General features: G+C 58.5%; 1 protein-coding gene across 2 annotated transcripts in view; it reads right to left on the reverse strand.

The window, feature by feature from the left end:
* MYO5B (myosin VB) overlaps positions 1 to 15,950 on the reverse strand; it is a 194,338-nt gene that overhangs the window by 33,673 nt on the left and 144,715 nt on the right. For both annotated transcript variants that reach the window (XM_056138147.1, XM_056138146.1), the window contains exons 14-21: positions 15,580 to 15,663; positions 12,173 to 12,328; positions 11,493 to 11,590; positions 9,894 to 9,980; positions 3,659 to 3,770; positions 2,281 to 2,492; positions 1,588 to 1,744; positions 257 to 496 (exon numbers count right to left, since the gene is read on the reverse strand). In XM_056138147.1, the coding sequence (XP_055994122.1) occupies positions 257 to 496; positions 1,588 to 1,744; positions 2,281 to 2,492; positions 3,659 to 3,770; positions 9,894 to 9,980; positions 11,493 to 11,590; positions 12,173 to 12,328; positions 15,580 to 15,663 (1,146 nt within the window). The remainder of the gene's footprint in view (positions 1 to 256; positions 497 to 1,587; positions 1,745 to 2,280; positions 2,493 to 3,658; positions 3,771 to 9,893; positions 9,981 to 11,492; positions 11,591 to 12,172; positions 12,329 to 15,579; positions 15,664 to 15,950) is intronic.

Below are 15,950 nucleotides of genomic sequence, written 5' to 3' on the forward strand. Positions count from 1 at the left end.
GGAAGAGTCCACCTGATTCTTCCCTCCATCTCTGCCGGCCATGCTCCTCCCCGCAACCTCCCACTGCCAGAGCCTGGGGCTGCTCCTTGGAACCTCCTGGTTCAGGTGGAATACGCTCGAGTCGCCCAAATACCCCAGCTCAGCCCCTTTTGCTTCACCTCTGCAAAGTGCCCATGCAGCCAGGCACACGCAGGTCCCCAAAGGCATGAAGCTGTCTCTCCCCGATACACCCAGGCCAGCCGCACCCAGCACTAACCTGGTCATCGATCTTGCGCTGCAGCTGGACCACCTTGTTCTCCATGCCCACGTTGAGGCGTTTCAGGTGCTCGGCCGAGCGGGCCTCGATCTTGAGGGCCTTCAGAGCCCGCCTGGCCTTGAGCATCCGGAAGGCGCACTGGATCAGCACGGCGGCATCCCGGAGCTGCTGGAAGCGCTTGCGTGCCATCCAGCCACGCACGTGCTTCTGGATGACGGTGGCCTTGTGCTCCGTGAGGACCTGTGGGGACAAGCACTGGTGGGTGGGCATGTGGGCAGCCCCGGAGCCGGCCCAGGGCTGGACGGGCATCAGGAGAGCGGGCAGAGGAGCAGAGGTGGGAGCTGGCGCTGTGGCCCTGCTCTAGCTGGGCTCTGCAGGAGCCTCCTCATAGGCAGGTCCCCTGTCCCCAAGTTTTTTTTTTTTTTTAACATTTGCTTCACTGGTTAGGAAATCACAGTGTGAAAACCTTCATGTTGGAGAGGCCTCCACATTCCGGCTGAGATACTCGGGACAAGGTTTGAGGTGTCCCAGGGACAGGGAGCAGAGGGGAAGGAAGATTCTCCCTGGGCACCCACGGCAGCTCAGGGATGGGAGCACCACACCTGAACCACAACTGAGTGTCTCACCTTCTGGTGGGTGCGTGGATATATCCTACTATTTTTCTAATCAAAGCTTTAAATCGAAATTTTGAGTAAATGTCTCAATAAATAATTGTTTTCAATTATATGGCACTAATTTTTGTTTACCAAACCATTTTATTTTTATTATTTTTTTGCTTTTTTGGGTCACACCCGGCAGTACTCAGGGGTATTACTGCTGGCTCTGCATTCAGGAATTACTCCTGGTGGTACTTGGGGGAACATATGGAATGCTGGGGACTGAACCTGGGTTGGCTGTGTGCAAGGCAAATACCCCACCTGCTGTACTATTTCTCTGGCCCCTGTATCAAAACAATTTAATGCACTAGGGTACACCTTTGGCGGTACAATATGAGCTACTGGTGGTACACGCCAGTGTCAGAGTTTAACCACCACTCAGCTGCATGCAAAACCAACACACTGGCTGCTGTACTGCTGCTCGGCCCCTAAATGAGAAGACTCTACATGGTCACGCCTACACACACACTGTACATGCATGTCCCCTGCTGCTTCTGCTGCTTCAAGAGCCCTGACTAGGACATGCCCTGTGGGTCTTTGGGAAGGAGTTGGCGAGAGTAGAAGTGAGATTTCTTGGAAGTCGGGTGCCCAACCCAGGATGTGTGGATGACGATCATCTGCAGTAGTGAGCTCTGAGGCTTCGACCTCGTGCCCCTTTGGTAGGAGACCACGCACCTGGAGGTAGGTTCTTCTCACGAACATGCCCCGGGTGAAGGCCTGGATGACCACAATGGCGTCACGCACACGTCGGTAGGACTGGCGGGCCCTGTGCATGCGGTACTGCTTCTGGAGCACCACGGCCGCCCGGGTCCTGCGCAGATGCTCAGCCAGCCTGCAGGGGGACAGCAGGGTCACAGGGCACTCTGAGACCCTCAGGAACACAAGCTCCATTCTGCTGGCCACACCCGCCCCGCCCACCTGTCAGACCCCTCCCACTTGCAAAAGCCCCGCCCACCCACAGGCCCCATCCACTAATCCACAACCCCCGCCCACTCGCCAAGACCCCACCTACCCCACCCAGGCCCCACCCACCAATCCACAAAGACCTGCCCTCTCTCCATGCAGCTGCCCACACCCTTCCTACTCTTCATAACCCCTTCCCTACGAAGCCCCGCCCCCTCAGCCAAGCCCCGCCCCACACCCATGCCCCGCCCACTTGTCCACAAAGCCCCGCCCACTCTCAGCCAGGCCACCCCTCTCTCTGCACCAGGCTGGGGTGGCGGAGTACAGGGGACCCCCCCTTAGGTAGACGGGGTCAAAGAGGCCCAGGCGCTGGGGTACATGGGTGTAGCCAGAGCCCAGCAGGGGCCCCTCAGGGCAGGGCCGAGGGTCCTGCCCGCCCACCAACCATGTCTCGGCTTGGCTCACCTGCGAGCCATGTGCCCCCGGCAGTAGCGCTGCAGCGTCAAGGTGGCCCCCCGCAGCCGGCGGTACCGCACCCTCTGCAGCCAGCCCCGCACGGTCTTCTGGATCATGATGGTGGCCGTCCGGAACCTGTTGGCCCGCAGCTTCTCCAGGTGGGCCACCTGGCCTGCCCGGAAGAAGATCTTGGTGCGGCCGAACTGGAACTTGTCGGGATCCTTCGCAAGGGGAGAGGGTGGTGGGTGTCCCGTGAGCATCAGGCCGAATGGCCACCGAGCCAGACAGCAGAAAGGCCAAGTGCTCCCTGGGCAGCTGCGTCCATGGCCCAGCCACAGCCCACTCAAGTCCTCATCCTCTGGTAACCCTCCAGAGGAACGACTTTTCCTGGCAGGTGGCAGCTTTGGGGCCAATGTTGTGTGTCTACCAGGCAAGATTTCCCTCACAGTGGATTCTGGGGACAGGCCCCACCCCACAACCTCTGTGGGCCTGGAGCTGGTCCCCACCCCACCAGGGCCCGTCCTTAGGGCTCTCCAGTCTGGGGTGCTGGTGTGAGCTCACATTGCTCTGAGGAAAACTACAGCATCAGGGACTGTGTGTGGCCGGTAGGCACTGGCCCCTTCCCCACTGGGTCCCAGGTCAGAGGCAGAGGCAGGGGGCGGTCAGCAGTACCAGGGTGGCAGCCCTCAACCAGCTGCCTCCCACCAGGGGTTGTGCAAAGGATCTCGCCTTCCTCACACGCTGACGTGTGGAGATGCTGCTGCTCTCCATACGGAAAGGAGATTTACTCAAAGGTGCCGATGCAGTCCAACAGATGGGCATTTCTGAAAGGGCTCCCAGGAGAAGCAACAGGGCTTCCAAAGGGCGGTTCAGAGCCCCTCCCCAATTTCCAGGGCGTGTGTGGGGGAGTGGAGTGAGTGTGTGGGTGTATATGAGTGTGAGTGCGTGAGGATGAGTGCATGTGTGTATGAGTGTGAGAGCATGTATGTGTGAATGTTGGGTGAGTAAAGTTTGTGCCTGTGTGTGTGATTGTGTTACTGTGAGTGCATGTGTGTGAGTGTGAGAATGCATATGTGTGTATGTCAGTGAGGGTGTGTGTGAATGTGTGTGTGTGTGTGTGTGCGATCGTGTGACTGTAAGTGCATAGTGTTTGTGAGTCTAAGCGCATGCGTATGTGTGAGAGCATGTATGTGTGGGTGAGTCTGTGTGTATGAGTGCATGTATGTGTGAGTGTGGAGTGAGGGTGTGTGTGAGTGCATGTGTGACTGTACGAGCATATGTGAATGTGACTGTGAGTCCATGTGTTGGAGTGACTGTGAGTGCACACGTGAGTGTGTGTGCATGTGTGATGTGTGGGCACATGAGCGTGTGTGCATGCCCCACTCACCTTGAGGAGGCTCTCCAGGACCGACCTGCAGACGGCCTTCTTGTCCGTGTTGGCCAGGTCTTTCTTCCTCACCAGCACCCGGTAGCGGTTGAAGAAGTCATGGTAGGTCCACCTGTGGGGAGCCGGCTGGTCACGGAGGGCCCCAGTGCTCTCCTGCTCTAGTGCCTAGCCTTCCCTGCCTCATCCTGGGGTGGCCTGTGCCTCTCCCACCCCCGTCTCTGGTGCCCTCTGAGAACCGCAGCATGTGGCTGAGAGGAGACGCGGCTTGGCGGGTGCTGATGCGAGGACACGCCTGCACAGATGCTGGTGCTCTGCAGGGCTGGTGCACATGGCACTGCCTGCCCCAGGCCTGTTTGTCTAGTGTAGAAACCAGAGGCCCTGTGTCCTCGTACTCCAGCAACACTGCTCAGGACGCCCCAGTGGGGGCCGGGGGACCTTTCCTCCTCCCCAGTATCGTCGGCTTTACAGCATGTTCCTGACCACAAGGGCAACACAGGCCCAAGTCAAAACCAAATACAGTGAAGAGAAGCTCACAGGAATGCTGCAGCCTGTTCCCGGGGCTGAGGGGGGCACCCACTATCTGAGACTTCCCCAGAGCCTGATGCGGTCTCCACACAAAGGCACATGAGCTCTGAGTGGGCACCCCCATTCTCAAACCTCATCAGCGGGCACCACGAAGGAACAGAAACACACATCTCCACACAGCCATTGGTGGGCATACGAGAGAACAGAAACACTTGTCCTCACACAACCATCAATGGACAACACCAGGGAACAGAAACACACATCTCCACACAGCCTCCACAGTGACACCCCCAACGCTGGGACCCAAGGAGAAAAGAGAACGTCCAGGGGGAGACGGTGGTGGGTGAGGGGAAACGAGGTGTGTCCAGCAGTGAAAGCAAAGACCCCCGCATGGATGAGCCCTGACCGAGGGCATCTCCCTCCGGGAAGGTGGCCCGCCGGGACTCCCTGTCTGTGCTATGGCACACACAGGGGGATCTCCGGAAATCCAGAGCAGGTGAGGGCTGGCCTGGGGAGGGGAGGAGGCAAGGGAACCGTAGATAAGCACATCTGAAATAAGCGCTTCTTGAACTGTTTCCATCTGCAACTGCTTTTGCCCGAGAAACAGTTCACACAGTTCGGGCAAGGGGCTCCGTGCGTGCGTGCAACCGGGGTCAGAAAGGAGCGTTGGCCAGGTTACAGCCGGGCCTCTGTCATCCATCTTCTAGCCTCGAACTCCTCCCAGCCTGCCCTCTAGGAGTTTCTCTGTAGGGTGTGGGGGATGGGGAAGGAAGGATTCTTTTCAGAAAACACCGCCAAGGTTTTGGGGGTGGCGGGGGGGGGGGTTTGCAGAAGAGACAGAAGCACGCAGGAGAGTGGACGGTCAGGGAAGATCTGCCTCTTTTAGACTCACTGCGGCGTCCAAGGGTCCCCCTGCCCCCTCCCTGCCCCCGCCTTCGCTGGTGAAGTGGCGCGTTGGCTGCATAATTCCTTCGGGACACAAAGCTGCTCTGAAGCAGGGACAGAGAGGCAGACGCCAGGCAGAGGCAGATGACACGGAGGAGAGGGAGCGGGTGGTGGGCCATGGCGGCCTCTGTCCCGGACACGGCATCCATCACTGTGCTTCGGGGCGGGCGAAGGAGCCCATTTCTCAGCCCTGGCAGCGCACTTCATGGTGAATGATGCATTGTCGTCTTAAATCAGATGGCTCTCAGAGAGCCACAATTCTTAGGAGGATATAAATAGACAGGTGTCCTGAAGCTGGTGTGGGTGCCAGGGAGTTGCGGGGAGAGGGGGCTGCCCTCAGCATCCGAGGTTGGTATAGGGCCGTGCCCTGCGGCTGGGGCTCGCGGGCTGTGGTCTTCAACCATCCCTCAGGATTGAGGTTGGTGTGGGGGCACAGAAAGGCCGGAAGCCACTGGTCTAACCAACACCCCAGTCACAACTGCCCGGTCCCTGAATGGCATTGTGGGCAGGTGCTGGTCTGTAGCTATACAAGGTCGACGTCCGACGCCTGGCAGGCAGAGCCAGGCCACAGGTGTGGATGGCCGGAGAATGCTTCTCCCTGGCATGAGCCTTGCAACCCGGCCCCAGAGGCACCCTCTCTGGGGCTAGAGCGATAGTACAGCGGGTAGGTTGTTTGCCTTGCATGCGGCTGACCAGGGTTCGATTCTCAGCATCCCATATGGTCCCCCAAGCACCACCAGGAGTAATTTCTGAGTTCAGAGCCAGGAGTAACCCTGTGCATTGTCAGGTGTGACCCAAAAAGAAAAAACAACAACAACAAAAAGGTGCCCTCCCTTTGCCACGTTCCTCTCGGGAAAGTCCTAGGTGCTTCTTGGTCACTTGCAGCAAAAACGCAGGAAGAAAAGGAATCAATGGCAGCTCCCTGCATGGGTGCGCACGGAACTGCCCGGGGGTCGCTCTGAAACCTGTGTGCCGTGCAGCCTTCCCACAGCCAAGAATGTGGTGACCCCCAGTCTCCTCACCTCTCTCTGTCCCTGCCCCCCCACCCCGAGTCTCTCAGTCAGACCATCAAAATGACCAAATGGTACCCTGAGAGGGGAAACACACGACACACGTGTCTTCCCTCCCACAGTAGCAGGGTGACCACGCTGGCCCATGGCACGCTGCCAGAGGTGCCCTTCACTAGGGGAGCATGTGGAGTGAGAGGGTTCCAGTGTAGTGGCCCTGTCCACGGCTTCTCTCCACAGAATCACCCCCAGGGGTGTGGCTGGGCCTACCCGGACCCCCATCAGAGCCAAATAATGAAAGGGAGGGGAAAACCCCGTGTCTGGGTGAATGGTAGGGTCTCCTTCCCAGCTTCTGCTCCGGAGGGCAGTCTGGGGGCAGAAACGCTCCCATCCACCCTTTCTCACACCTGCTCGGAGAGGATCCTGTGAAAGGTGGTGCTCTGGAGCCACGCTGAGCTTGAGTGGACGTGGGCAGCAATGGTGGCCTGTCCCCCGAGGGAGCGGCTCTCCTGCCTCCCTTGTCCTGTCCAACCCAGCTGCGTTCACAAAAGTGAAAGGTGCGGGGGGCCCCACCATAACATACAGCAACGCTGCCTGAGACTTTGGAGGGGAGGGGGGAGGGACAGTCACTTAGGGGGTCCGGGGGTACCTGTGAAGGGGCCAGGAAGCATGGAGGGTGGGCAATTATTTCTATATGGCTGTGATGGGGTGGGGTGAGTGGGGCCCACAGCCAGGACACCCAGCAGGAGGTGGGGGGCAGAGAAGCCACTTCTGGGTCCAGCTGCCCAAGTCCTGGAACCTCATGTGGCCGCTCGCACTGCCTCCACACCGACCCCTCAACCGTCCCCTTCACTCCTCCCTGGCCTGCCCTACCCTGGGTTCAGGTTTTGGGGGTCATTGCTTGCACTAGAGGGGGCCAGCAGAGGACACAGCTGGTGCTTTTCTATTCTCCGGGGGCTGCCGGCACATGGCCAGCTGCTCCTCACAGGATGAGGCCCAGAGGAGAAGGACTAAGCAGGGGACGCAGCCACCACGGTGGACAGAAGCCCGCCACCTCCAGGCTCCTGCCAGCACGAGCTCTCTCCCCTCCCCCCTGCGCACAACCAGCTCCGTGCAAGAGCCAAAATGGGATTGGGGGCAGGACACGTGGCCACTGTGGGGACACAGGCTGGCGCTGCAAGGCTGTGCCCAGGGGCCAGGGCGGGCAGAGGCCTTCTCTGCCTTGTGTGACTGCGGCGGGCCAAGCACCCCAGGAATCCACACCCTCTGCCGTTTCTGACGGCTAAATGATTCTCTCCAGCAGGGAGATTCCCAGCGACGCAGTGGCTTCATTCCTTAGACAGACACAGGTCCCCCCAGGGACGCGCTGCTCAAGGTCTCATTTGCACACATCCCCGTGCCCAGTCTTCCAGACACCCCTCCCTGCAACCATTCATACCAATGATGCATCAGCCACAAAGACCAGCTCGGCGGGGTGGCACGCTACTCCCCGGGGGGTCTCTGCACCCTGCAGGCGCGGTCATGGGGCACGGCAGATCCCACGGTTTTCGGTCTATTCCCCAGAGCACGGGGCAGCTTGGTCCGGCTGCTCTGACAGATGCCAGATAACCCGGAGCGTAACCACTCCAGGTGCGGGGGCGTCCCGGGAGTGCAGGATGCTTGCTGGAAGCAGGCGGACACATCGGGGTTCCACAGAAATGAGACTGGGGCTTTCTCTACACGGGACGCGGCAACACTGCTCGGAGGCAGCTATGGGAAGGGCCAGGAGAGCGAAGGCTATTTTGGAAAAGCGTGTGCACCTGTCCCCATGGCAGCCCCACCCCCCCATACAGTCATCACGGATGACCAAATTAGCTGAGGTGTGTCTCCCCCAGGGACCCGCATGCTGCATTCACAACACCGAAATTGGGCCCTCGGGGACACAGGGGACACAAGGCTCCGGAGGTCAGGCTGCAGATACGCAAGGGAATGAAAGACAACTGGGATGGTTCTACTCATAAGGGGAATAATTACGGCAAATGAAGTGACGAGAAACAAGAGAACCGACTCTGAGACTCTGAAAACTCTGGTGGTGACCAAGGGTGGGGTGCACGAGGAAAGAGCCAAGGGGTGTTTCTGGTGACAGGACGACTGAAGACAGACAGTCACGCACTCAGAGACATGTGAAGCGAAATCCCGGAGATGTAACCATATTGCAAGTCAATGATAAGCCTAGAAGTGAAAGTCCCGACTGGGAATCTGGAATGCAAACTTAACCTAGCTGACAGCATCTGCAGGGATGCAGTGGCCCACTCTGGTAGGGAACAACAGTGAGCGTCCTGCACAATGCCCAAGTGTCCACCTCACGGCATGGAGGACTTTGGACATCTTGGGTCATTCATCACAACAATCCAAGGCATGAGTTCGACTATTCTGCTGAGTGAAAGAAGAGTTCTGACCCAGGAGACCCATCTACTTGCTCCTTGGGCCGAGGCACAGGCTGGGGGCCATTCCCCGCCTCTGCGGGGCTCCAGCTGACCAGAGTGTGCCCTGTGCAACACTGGTCCCGCGACCACCTCACAGACACACCCGGCTTTCAGGTAAGGCCCACGGGGGGACCCACCGTCCTGGCATGACTGCAGCAGACACTGAGCCGGCCCCGTGAAAACTGACCACAGTTAAAAAAAAAAAACTCAGATTACATCCGCCATCTCAGACTCTGAAAAGGATTCTGCTGACAGACAGAAGGGACGCTTGGTGCCCTCTGCGCTGTGGGTGAACTCTGAGGACGTGGTGTCTCAGGAGCAGGTGACGAGGCTCATGGTGGGGGGGGTAACCCACTGACATGCAGGGCTGTGGCCTCAGTGAGGAAAGCAGGAGGTGGGTGTGGGGAGCACCAGTGGGGACACCTGCAGAGCTCATGTGTGTCAGCAGCACTGGACACAGGGGCTACTCAGCCACCACGTCGTCCCGGTGGTGGGTACAATGCTGGCCCTCCCCACCATGAAAGGGGGGTGAAGGGGATGAGTAAAGGGGCGTTCTCATATGACTCTCATGAACCCCTCCCTGATTAGCTAGAAACGCCGCCCACGTGGGTCTCTGTTGACTTGACTCCCATGCCCAAATGTAAGTTCTTTTTTGGGGGAGGGCACGGGAAGGGGGGGAAACGGGGAGTTGGAGTGGGGGTTTGGCTCTTCATCCCCAAAGCTGTGCTGGTCTTCTTCCCCACCCAGCCTTTACCGCCACCCCCACACACCAGGTTCCCGTGGGGGCGTGGTCTCTTCGGAAGTGGGCGTGGCTTTGGTAGAAGTGGGCGTGGCCTGATTTTAGGCAGCTGGACGCTAACGCGGCCGCAGGCAGTTTAGTCATACCAAGAAATCTAGTCCTCATACCTACACACCAACATGAAGAAACAACGTAAATCCCCACCACGTGGGGAAGACGATGAAAAGAGTCCAGAATCCTCTCTAGGTGCTACTCGCCTCTCTGTCTGACAAAGAATTCAGATATGAAGTCATGAAGATGTTCGATGGAGTGGGGGTTTGGGTCACACCTAGTGGTACTCAGGGTTCACTCCTGGCGGTGCTCAGGGGACCAGCTGGGGTGCCGAGAATCAAACATGGGTCAGCATGTGCAAGGCAAACTTCCTATCGTCCCAGCCCCTTCCAGCTAATCCTGTCAGCATCAGCACTGGGCCCACAGCACGGAGACCATTTGGGGGGTTAAGTTTCTGGCTGGTGGGGGTGAGGTGGCACCTGCAGAAGCCCCGGCGCACGTACCTGGACGGGTAGCCGGCCGCACTGATCCGGATGGTCTCGAGCACCCCGCACGCCCGGAGTTGCTGCACTGCTCTCCTGGGGTCAAAGCTGCGCAAAGACAAACGGGCAGTGAGAGGACAAGTCTGGGGGGCTGGGGGGGCAGCTGGGACCCTCACACAGGCACGTGCAGGCCTGGCCAGTCCCACACACAATGCCCTGCGCTCCGAAGGGCATCGGGCAACCTCTGAGACGCGTCTAGCTGTCACGACTGTATCAGGCTCCGATCTCCGGCCCGCAAGAGGATGCTCTGCTCCCTACAGTGCCCGGAGAGCAAGACCAGGGAGCAGAGGCCGCAGGGAGCAGAGGCTGAGGGCACTGGGCACAGGAGGGGACAGCACTGTGTTTCTAGGACCGCCAGAGATGGGTGTGTTCTATCATACATACAGGTAGGTGTGTCACTGTCTCTGAGTTGACCCATTATATATATATACATATATATACATATATATATATATTTTTTTAAATCTCCCAGAACTTTTATCAGAATAATCCCCTCCCCCTCTCCTGGCTCTCCCCAGCAGTGCTCAGGGAGTCCAGGGTCGTGGCCAGTGGCTCTCTGCTAGACCCTGCCCTGCAGTGGGGCCAGGAGCAGTGAAGCCAGGCCCCCATATGCCAGGCATGTGCTCCAGCATGCTGAGCTGTGCCCCCAGTTCAGGGTCATCATTTTATTGATGAGGGTGTTGGGGCTCCAAAGCTGCTCTCAGGAGGCCCAAGGGCCCAGGCCAGTGAGTCTCAGTCAGTCTCGGTCAGCAAAGTCACTCAGGCCCACAGGTCCGTCTGAGGATCACCTGGGCTGCCAGGTGTGGCAATGATCAGGGAACCTCATGGTGCCAAGGACAGAACCCAGGCAGGTGGTGCTAACCACTGCACTATCAGCCCCAGAGAATGATCGTCTCACCACAAGGGAAGAAACCAAAGACAGACTGGCCTGTATCAAGCCATTGGGAGTGGACTTGGTTGGACTTTTTCTAAAAACACTGTTGGCAGTGCTGGGATGAACCTAGGCCTCACCCACTCAAGGCCAGTGTGGTACCACTGAGCCACGCCCCGCCGCTGCCGTGTTTACTGGGAGGAAGCCCTGGATCTTAGCAAATGGGTCCCTGGGACAGGACAGTTGCTTTCAAAGTCTCCGGCTGGTTCCCCTGCAGGAGCCGTCCAAGGTCATGGCTGATGGCAGCAGAGCTGGAACCCAGCCTGGCCCGCCCTTCCCGGACCCACGGCAGCTCTGCCCTTCACACCCCATCCCCATCTTCCACACAGCAGCTCTGCCAACAAGCCCCTTTTCTGCTGGAAGCAGCTGGTGAACAGATGCCACCCCGCGAGGGACCTGCCAACCATGGCCAGGGAATTCGGAGCAGGAGAAGCCTGGCCGTCCAACCAGCAGTCTGGCCTCTGCAGGGAGTGACCACTCAAGACCCAGAGGTGCCGCCGGGGAGCTGCCCCTTCTCTCCCCCCACCAGGAACCCGGACGGCAGAGCCTGGGCAGCGCCTGGCTCATCATCGCCGAGTCCCACAGTCCCTGGAAGGGCCCGCGGGGCAGGGGCTGGAAGCGGCACGTACTGGAATGGGAGCTTCTCGTCGTTGGGCTTGATGCAGCGGACGTAGTGTGGTGTCGTGGCGTTCAGAGTCTCCATGAGCAGGTGCAGGGAGGCACGGAACTGGGGGTGAGAGGGAGGCGGGTGACTCCCGGGCGGGAGACAAGGGCATCAGGCCCGCTGGTGGGTGCGGGGGCGGGGGGGCGGACACTGCACGCCTACACTGCTGGCATCCTTGCTGACCCCCATCAGGCCCTTTAGGCCTCTGGCGCTGGGGGAGCTCCTTGCAGCTGGGGGAAGAAGCCCCACGTGTTCAACCCAGATCATGGGTCACGTGTGTAGGCCCGTGAGGGCTGTTTGTCACTGCTAGAGTGGAGTAAGAGCGGACGGCCTGGAGCTGGGACGGGCATGACATGAGCAGCCCAAAGCAGGCCCGGCACCAGCCACGGACAGGCCAGGGTGTCCAGGGCCTGCCATGGGGCAGATCAAATGACACCCGCAAACACCTGCATGGGGCCTGCGGGCTGTCCCCAGGGCCCTCTGTGGGGATGCATGGTGGGCTCTAGGGCTCCCGGTCCCCCTTTCCTTCTCTATCGGTCCCCCCCACCCCTTCCCAGAAGAGATTGGAGGACACAGAGCTGGACGCTGGGTTTGAACCAGCCACCCCCTCCGCCATTCCTCTGCCCGCTGTAGCCCTCAGCCAACCTGGTGGCCCACGGTTTTCTTGTGCTCCTTGTTGGAGGCCTTCAGGGGGGGTCTGGCCGAGCGGATGTTGATCTTCGAGGACGAGCCCTTACTGGCAGCGGTGGTGGCAGGGACGGGGTCTTTGTCATCGTGGAACAAGTCGGCCACAAGCGGGAACTAGAGAGAAACATGGAGAACAGACAGTGCAGAGAAGAGCTTCTGTGCTCTAAGCTGTGGGACTCCCTCGGGGAGCTTCCCACTAGATGCCCCAAAGAACCAGGACCTCTGCCCAAGGAGACATGGGCACTCAGAGGCCCCAGGGAGGCCCCCAGACAGCATCCATGAACAGAGCGGGGTCCATCCAGGCCAGGGGGATTCTCCCACACAGCACAGACGCACAGGCCCCAAACTGCTACACAGGTGAACCTCAAAGTCACTCAAAAGATACCCTGGGACTGTGATTTTATGCATATGGAATATCCAGGGAGCAGGAAGTAGTTTCATTTTGAACAGGAAGTAGGTTTGTGGTGAACAGCAAAGTAGTTTGGTGGTGCATAGGAAGTAGGTTTGTGATGGATATAGCAGGATACAGTTTAATGGTGAATAGGAAATAGGTTTGTGGTAAATAGGATATAGCTTAGTGGTAAATAGAAAGTAGGTTTGCAGTGAACAGGAATTAGTTTAGTGGTGACTAGGAAGTAGGTTTGTGGCGAACAAGAAGGAATTTAGTGGTGACTAGGAAATGGGTTTGTAATGAACAGGAAGTAATTTAGTGGTGAATAAGAAGTAGGTTTGTGGTGAACAGGAAGCAGTTTAGTGGATGAGACTGAGGTCAGGAGGGTCTGTTTAATGAGTAATGGGGAGATAGTTTCTTCTTGAAAGCAATGAAAACATTCTTGGAATTCACAACACCAATGCTTACACAGTTAACAAAATATCCTACTGAATTTTATAGTATAAAAAGGATGAATCTGGGGCCGGAGAGAGTACAGCGGGTAGGGCGCTTGCCTTGTGCGTGACTGACATGAGTTCAAGCCCTGGCATCATGTTTGATCCCCTGAACGCTTCTGGGAGTGATCCCTAAACACAGAGCCTGGAGGAATCTCTGGCAACCACTAGGTGTGGTCCCCAAACCAAATAAAATAAAAATAAAGAATTTAATTTAAAAGGCTGGAGCGATAGCACAGCGGGTAGGGCGTTCGCCTTACAAGCGGCCAACATGGCCGACCCGAGTTCGATTCCTCCGCCCCTCTCGGAGAGCCCGGCAAGCTACCGAGAGTATTCGATATGCCAGACACAGTAACAACAAAGTCTCCAATGGAGACGTTACTGGGCCCGCTCGAGCAAATCGACGATCAACGGGAGGGCCTTTACCTTTACCTTACCTAATTTAAAAGGAAGGGAATAAAAGAAACTTTCCAAGACAATCTGAGGCTTTACTTCCAAAGATGGGCAGCACCTCCGTGTAGATGGGGAGAAGGTGGCTATACTGGAGCAGAACTCAGACAGAATCACCCCAAACTTTAGTGGGTTTTGTGACATTAGTAAACTTCCCAGAGCCTCCCCCATGCCGAGGGACTGGGGTGTGGCCTGAACTGGGGTGTGAGGAGACACCCTTGGAGGGCCCTCATATTCAGGTTCCTGAATGTTCTGCCTCTGCAGCAGCTTCCTGTCCTTCCACAGAATATCCAGACTAGAACCCAGGCAGGACAGAGTGGGTGGTCCGTCTCCCACACAGGGAACACACACTGCCCCATGCTGATCCCTGAGAAGGGGGTGCTGGAGCACCAGCATCTCGGGGGAGGGGCTCTGAGCCTTCTCATCTCCCTGCTCCTAACGCCCCCTGAAGAGGGGTGTTCCCATCCCCTCCCCCTGCCGCCATAGCTGAGGCCCTTCTCAGGGCTTCACATTCTGACCAAACTCCTGGCTCAGACCTTTCGTGTCCCTGACGTACCAGGATCCCACCCCCAGCCTGGCTCCAGGTCACCTTCTTCTCACTGCGACCTCCTCCCTCAGCCTGAGCAGCCCGTGTCACACCACGGTCCAGCCCGGCGTCCTCCATGACCCTGTGATACGTGGAAGGAAGGTTATAACTGTGGTGGGATGAGTGGGCAGGAGAGAGATGGGAGCCATGACCTTTGAGGAGTAGATCAGAGAAAATGACACTCCGGCATATCGGTATCTGTGAATGCTCGACTTCTGAACTCTCTCCGAACCATCAGCTTTCCCGAATGGGCACCGGGACCCTCTCCCCCACCCTGAAGTCTGTACTTAAAGGGAACGTCCCCGGCTCCCTTCACGGCTCCGTATTCGTGCCTGAAAGGAGGAGCGGGGAGAGGACAACAGTATTTCTCCACTTTCCAGCAAACGGAATGTCCTGGACTTCTCAGCTCCCATGGAATGGATGGCAGGCGGGGGGAGAGGGGGAAAGGCTGAGGATGGAAGGTGGAGCCATCGACCTCCATTCCCTCTCCCTGCCCCTTCCCACCCTGGCAGAGAACGGGAAGAGTCATCCATCAACAAGGACCAGAGGCCGGGAGCCAGGCAGGTTGGGAGGCTAACCTGGCGCTGAGCTCCAAAATGTGTTCACACTGATCCAAATCAAAATCCCTCTCAGAGAAGACCGGTTCCCTGCTCTTCCCGACAGCCACAGACCCCGCACACCTGCCCGGGCTCAAATCCTCTAGGAACCGCCTTCAAGGCAGTTTAGGCCTCTAGGTCCTTGGGTCCACAGGGCCACTGCCCTCCTCAGCTACGGCATCTCCCTAGGAGATGTTACCCGCCTGTGTGGTGTGAGGAATGTCTCCTCACCCCTGAAAAGCCCTTCCCCGGGTTCTCCGAAGCTCTAAGAGCGCCTGCCTCTGGACAGGACAGCCGCCTTCTCCAGTCCGCGGGGCCCTGTCCACACCTGCCCTCAGTGGCCTGTGCAGGGCCACTGGAGGGGAGAACCTGTCCTGCCTGTCTCTGCTGGGGCTGTCAGAGGAAGGGTCCCCCAGGGAGGACAGGCGGACATGCTGGTCCCCACGGTACCCATAAGAAGGAAAAGGACCCTGGTTCCTTCCCCGTGCCCGGATAGACTGGTCCTTGGCTCTAACCGGCCACACCAGTACCGTAAGCTCTGGCCTCCAGGGAGCGTCCAGAGTGGTGCTGATACTGGGCTGTGAAGAGGACCGTGACCTGCACAGAGGGGGGAGGCCAGGTCCCGTGGCTCCACACGACCACGCTGCCGGCCCACCCTCGGCTGGCCTCTTCCCCTGCTCCCCCCGTGGCACTGTCCCGGGAGCGTTTTCAGGCAGGAACATCTGCCCATCCCTTCCCCCCACCCCGTCTGCCACCTCTGCCTGCTGCATGGTAGCCTGGGTGGGGGGGAGCAGGGGACAGCAGCTGCCGCACTCTGCTGCCCGGCTGCCTCATGCCTCATGCCTCACCTTGCTGGCCTTCAGGATGTTGATCTGCTCCTCGTACACCGTGTCCCGATTCTTCTCCAGGAAGCCGTCGGAGAGGTACTCCACCTGCGTGCAGGGTGGGATGCGGGCAGCCTCGTGAGAATGCATGGGTCTCCGCCCCCCTCCCCCCTGACACACACACACCACCCCCCCTCCCCCGCTCGGCACGCAGGCAGGCAGGGACCTGGCGGATGTGCCTTTCTAAAGGGCAGCTCAGCATTGGCACAGAGGACGGGCCTCCTGTTCACGGAAAACCATCTGATGGCAGGGAGTTCTGTACGATGCAACACAAGAGGCTTCCTTGGGGGGCCGCCCATGGGCCCCCTCCCTACTGTGTGCAGGAGAAACCCAGG

Source organism: Sorex fumeus, unplaced genomic scaffold (genome assembly GCF_029834395.1).
Source record: "Sorex fumeus unplaced genomic scaffold, SorFum_2.1 ptg000128l, whole genome shotgun sequence".
NCBI classification, from domain to species: Eukaryota; Metazoa; Chordata; class Mammalia; order Eulipotyphla; family Soricidae; genus Sorex; species Sorex fumeus.